This window comes from Uranotaenia lowii, chromosome 3 (genome assembly GCF_029784155.1).
Source record: "Uranotaenia lowii strain MFRU-FL chromosome 3, ASM2978415v1, whole genome shotgun sequence".
Taxonomy (NCBI): domain Eukaryota; kingdom Metazoa; phylum Arthropoda; class Insecta; order Diptera; family Culicidae; genus Uranotaenia; species Uranotaenia lowii.
The window spans coordinates 246,602,522-246,608,521 of record NC_073693.1 but is presented as its reverse complement, the minus strand read 5'-3'; the positions used below and the strand labels follow the sequence as shown (position 1 = coordinate 246,608,521).

General features: G+C 38.5%; 1 protein-coding gene across 1 annotated transcript in view; it reads left to right on the top strand.

The window, feature by feature from the left end:
• Window positions 1-2,833: 2,833 nt before the first annotated feature.
• LOC129756287 (box A-binding factor-like) overlaps window positions 2,834-6,000 on the top strand; it is a 63,839-nt gene continuing 60,672 nt past the window's right edge. Inside the window, exon 1 of the mRNA XM_055753110.1 lies at window positions 2,834-3,340. Within this exon, the coding sequence (XP_055609085.1) occupies window positions 3,149-3,340 (192 nt within the window). The 5' untranslated portion in view covers window positions 2,834-3,148. The remainder of the gene's footprint in view (window positions 3,341-6,000) is intronic.

Sequence of the window (6,000 nt, the reverse complement as noted above, 5' to 3'; positions counted from 1 at the left end):
GAGAATCCTCTCGATCAGGACTCGTACTCGAGACTTCTGATTACCTCTCTGATACCTTACTCCTAGGCTGAATCGTCAAGCTGTAGCTTTATAATTCAGTTGACTTCATCGAGTTGAATTAACTGTTCTATGGCAGAAAAAGCTCATCGTGACCCGATCAATGGTGCTCTGTTCGCCCCGAGTCAACAAGTTAAAATTAAAACAATGAAGAACAATGTGTACATCATGTTGTATTAAAGATCAAGTTGATTTGATCATAAGTGCTCATTTTCCAAAATTAATACTCTACACACAAAATTTCTGAGGCCGGAATTTAGAAAATTTTTGCTCAAATTTGACCAGCTAGAAATTTAGCAATCAATTCAGCAATATTTTTCGACTAAAATTTTAGGAAACAACAGAAAAAGTTAGCCGCCGAAATTTTCACTCAAATTTCTAGCAAAATCCGAAGGAAAAGACTGTCTAGAATTTTTAATTACAAAATTAATAATTTTTCCTTTCGAAACGCAGGGAGGATATCAGATTTCAAATGAAAAAAAAGCACTGATTCTTTCACTTTAATTTATTTTCTGAAACTTTTTCTGGATTTCCACTATATTTCACAACACTTTTTCGAACTTTGCCAATAACTACTTTCTTCCGGCGCCTGGACCGTGATAATCCGTATGTGGGTAGGTTTACCGCTGGTTTCCGGATGTTTTCATCGTCGACCATCATGAATCAGGTTCTTTTTTCGGAGACTTGGCTCCCCTCAGATGAATCCCCGGCGTTGGCGTTGTTTTCGCTGGGAGCGCCAACCTGGTAAAAAAAGAAAATTTCGCATGAAAACTCGAAAAGTTTGTTTGCGCCTAGTCTTTACCTGTTTGATTCCAGTACAAATTCGCTTGGTCGTCGTCCGTTTGGTCACCAAAATCATCACTGGCACCGAATTTCCGTAACCGGACTTATTGTTTTCTTTTTGGCGGTAAAAGCGGCTGTTATTCAAAAGTAAAGCGGCCAACAAAATTTGTTTTTACTTAGATCAAGCAAATTTAGCTTTTTGCTAACTCAAAAGTAAAAAAATAGTTTTGCTAACGAAAAGTAACAGCGAATTTCGCTAAGTGGAGCTCCGAAAATTTTGTGTGTAGGAAGTATGAAACTGTTCCTCATGAAAATTTATTTATGAAAATACGTTATTCTATAGAAAAGAGTGGTGCTTACTATGCCCGGGTGCTCGTAATACCCTTATCTCCCCTATCGTCTTTTTCCGTTTCCCAGCATACTTTAGGGAAGCTTTTATTTTTTTTTAAATTATTTTATTGCATACATCGCTTTAATAATAACCATTTTTAACAAAAGCATGTTTGGTTTTTTTGTCATATCCATCCTTCTCAGTTTCATTAGATTAAAAATGGAAAAGGGAAGCTGAATTTGAAGTTAGTGAATTTGCTCATCGCAAAGAGTTACTGTTAACTTTTCAGTTATTTTAAATTGTGCTGAACCGAAGATCGAATTTGAACATATAAATCTGGAATTTGTTTTATTTCGAATAAGTCTTCAAATTATGTATCCTCGTTTTTAATTTAACGTTTCAACACCCCACGTTTAATATTAGTAAATTACTCACTATACACAAATTCGATGAATGTTCAACTCGGGGAAAGTTTATTTTTATTGGAGACAAACAGAAGGGAAAATTCGATAAACCACATCGACAGACATCGATATGTTCTTGATATTGTTCAGTTTTGAACTTTCCCAAAATTGATATGTCATTCAAATAGGAAAAAAAAACGATTAGGTTTATGGATTAATCCTGATCCCACCATCAAAAGTTGACTTTTTGCGCCTTGCTCAAACGTGTTGTCAAACTTTGTAATTTCGAGTGTTTTGTTTGTTCGTCCGAATTCGAGAGGAACCTCATTTTTCCCGTCTTCTACTCTGGTATCAAAACGGGAACGCCGTAAGCGCACGAAAGAGCCGGAAAACGTCGTAGATACATATAACCACATCAGGCAGGCACCAGGTCAGAATTTGGTGCAAACAAACATCAAACGACAACGACAAGAAGTTGTAAAAAAAAATATGCGGACCAAAAAACCGACTGAATGTTCCTGGTTTGGTTTGGTCTCTGAGGAAACAGGCATTCATATTGGTGCGGATAATTTGTTGTTTGTTCTCTTACGAGTAGTGTTTAAGCGCGCGTGGTTTTTCGACGACAACGTTTGCGTATGGCTGGCGCGCAACGCTGGAGCGTCGATTTTCACCGGTACGCTTCTACATCGTCGTAGCGCACTGTGCAGTGCAAACAGAAAATGTTCGCTCGCTATTTCCTTCGCCATAGCACTGTACGTTGAATGGTTCTTATTTTTTTCTCTTGTTGTAAAAATATTGTAGGATGTTGATTGTTGGTCGGCAAAAGTTGCCACAACCCAGTCTGTTTCGGCGGTTTAGCAGAAGTTCCTGGGCTTGCACTGGATGTGACCGGGTCCGGGCTCAGATTGACGCGAGTTGCTCTCGAGTGAACATAGGGTGGGGGGTTTTCGATTCAGGAACGATTTCGGGGAATTCGCCTGGGCCTGGGATATGATTGTGATACAGCTGAACGACAAACAGAAGCTCACCAGACTTACCTCGAACGGAGGGATCCTTTCGAAATCGTCTTGGCGGGAACCTTGGTGTGCCCCCGCGAGCTAGGCCTGTATGAGTGATACTAAGTGTGTGGTGTTTTTTTTTTTGATTATGTGTTACCTGCCATGAAAGATGATGGGTGGTTTCAGTTGTAAAGACCAAAAGATAAGATAAGCAGAAATGGTATTCACACTCTGAATGGGTTGATTTCCCCGGGTGTTTGATGGGCTCGGAAATATGTATTCTCTTTCCTATAATTTTTCCCCATCAATTCCGTTCAATATGGGCTGTATTGGTGAGGATCGGTAGCCAGCCGCGAATGGCTCCCTTAGTCGCAGTGAGATGTTCCTCGTGATTCGGTCAACGTGCTGCCGTACTTTGTGTCCATCGAGAAACCATTCACGCCGGTAGAATCTGTGCGCGGATCACAGAAGTTAGTTCCATAGTGCTGTGCCATATAGGCTTACCTCGACCGTGTGAAACGTTCAGTGAATCCATCTCCAGAAAAAAAACCAACCAGCTTCTGGTTCCGAAGAAAATGAAAATGCCTGTAAGTGCCATAACAACAGCAGCAGTTAGTGCTCCTTCCGATACCAATAACAACCGGATTCCTTCCTCGGTTTGCTGTTCACCGAATACAAGCAGCAGTGCCAATTCGTCTAGTTCCGCCAGTAATCCAGGAATTGTTCACCCAACAACAACAACAACCGTCGGAGGAAGTTTGGGAAAGGTAATAATCTGACGAAACCGAGCCTCCGAATCCCAGGCACCAGCTTGCTAGCTAGCTGATAACTCTCTAGGACACTCTGGCAGTTTTTGTACTTATAAGGAATCGTCATGCTGCAATCTTTACCTACCGTAGATAATAGTCTACCTACAACTCACTACGATATGATAGCGATACTTGTCTAACCACAGGCCGGAGATAAACTTTTATCGGCCAATGGTGCCCCATTGTAGATTACCAAACTTTTGATAAATCTTCGGAACTGATACTGCCCGAACCCGGGGGTATGGTATTTATTTGTTTACGAAGTGTTTTTGTTATTGTTTGAGGAAGCCATCCCAGGGGAAGAATTGTGATGCTGGAGGTTGCCTCACAAAAAATATTCGTAAACTGGACCCTACGGTACAACTAAACTGTTTAAAAGTTTTTAAACTTCTCGAAACTGGCGCTCGATGAAAAATATTCCCGAACCATAGTCACAATAATAATGGCACATTTGAAAGAAACATGTTTAAAACGTGACATTGTGAAGAACTAACGAAAACGAGGTGAAACCCACATCAATATGTGATCGTTATTCCTTTTCATGAGAATTTATAATTTTTTTCTACACCTGTAGGATGAGGCAAAGTGTTTGTTTTGCAAGTGAACATTTTTAGTTTTTTTGTTGCAAATAACTTGTACACATTGTTAAACATATTTGAGTACGACTACTTTTACAATCATATTAAAAATTGTGTTACTATTGATGAGATTTAACTCTTCGGAAGGCTTTCTTACTATGATTGGACAAACTTCCGCCGGCCGTGGCCTAGCGAGAAGCATCTTTGCCTTCTTATTCTAGGGTTATAAGATCGAATCTCTGTCATAGCAAACGTGGTACTAGGTACTTATTACGCACTAGTGAAATATGAGCAGTCAGCTTGCTAGTGTACCTACTTATGATTTCAAAAAAGTCGATAAATTCCTTTGGATTCAGCTACAAGCTACTGAATTCGAAGAATTCATCGACTATTTTTGAAGTCATAGTTTCATTCAGCCAAGAGGTTCTTCAAACCATTTTTTTATTATTAGTAGAGATGTACCGAAAATCAGGCGCCGAATACCGCCCCAAAACCGTTCGGCCGAATATTCGGCTCACCGAATATTTGAGCGAAGTATTCGGCCGAATAGGCCGAATACCGTCAAACGGGTCATCATGTAACAGCGGGATTAGATGCAAAATTTGTATACCAAAGCACTGATATAATTTTTAATTTTATATAACTTAATCGAGTTATCTTTTAATGAATACAAAATGATGATGACATAACTTTTAACATCTTAAGCTAGTATTCTTAAGTTCTTTTTGGAGTTGGCCATGAGTAAAACTAGTAGTTGGTCGTGCTTTTGACAGCTCCGCGAAAATTGCTTCGAAGGTTTTTGTTAAGCATCGAAAAACAGAGAACCGAATCATAGGATCAATCCGGATATGGAGATTTTCAAACATTCTCAAGAAGTTTACTTAATTCAATTCGCGTGGATACCAGGACACTCAGGAATATTTGGGAATGATAAAGCAGACTTCCATGCAAATGAGGCTCGTAAAATTCCTACTCAAAATATCCCAATACCATCTCAGGATGCAGTCTTCGAAATAAGACGACAAATTTGGAATAAATGGACAACAACCTGGTGGCAATCGAGATGTTCTCTACGCATCAACAAACCTTATTCAACCAAATATGTTGATCGTTAATGCGCTCTGAACAACGTGTTTTAACCCGGTTGCGCATTGGACACACTAGATTCACACATTCATATTTATTCGAACGCAACAGCCCGCCAACATGTTCTTTTTGCGGCGTCATAAGAACAGTTGAACACATCCTCATCGACTGTGAAGGCTACGAAGAACCCCGAAAAAAGTACAACATAACAGGGACGATTTATGAAGTTTTGGTGAATGATCCAGACAAGGAAAAAAATCTCTTAAAATTTCTGAAACAGGGTAAATTATTCGAACTTATTTAAAAAGGTTAAAATTAATTTTCATTAGCGGTAGTTTAGTAGTTATATTTTTTAGTATTATAATATTAATGTAATTTTATTTTTATTTTTAAAGACACGAATACCCCAGGAGTGGTAAAATGTCTTAAATAAATCATAATAATAATAATAATTATTTGGACCTCGGCACTGCGACATTTTATGCAACTAGCTCTCGGCACACGAAGCGTCTTCTAATCGACCACCAAAAAAGCATCAAGAAATGGACTAGATAGGCCCACATAGCCGACAATTGATCTGGTTATCTCGGTTTGGTGAGCTCGTTCCATTCTTTCTGATGAAATATTTGCGTTCTTCAAACATTATTTCAAATGGTCATTAAACTCAACTTTGAATTTTAAGCAGAGCCAAATTACTCCACTTTTATGGATTTTGTTCTCAGAAATGCAGTTTTGTTTAATTTGAATTTTAATTAAAGAAAAATTCTAATTTATGGTTTGATAGCATAAAAATTGTGAAAATATTTAAAAATGCAATTTCGATAGAGAAAGTGATTAAATCATAAACGTCAACTAGACATTATACTTGACGTGATCTGCAAAATTCGAGAACACATTTGAATTTCTAAGCAGCCCAAGCAACCAAAAGTCACATAATTACTTGAATGAAGGCAT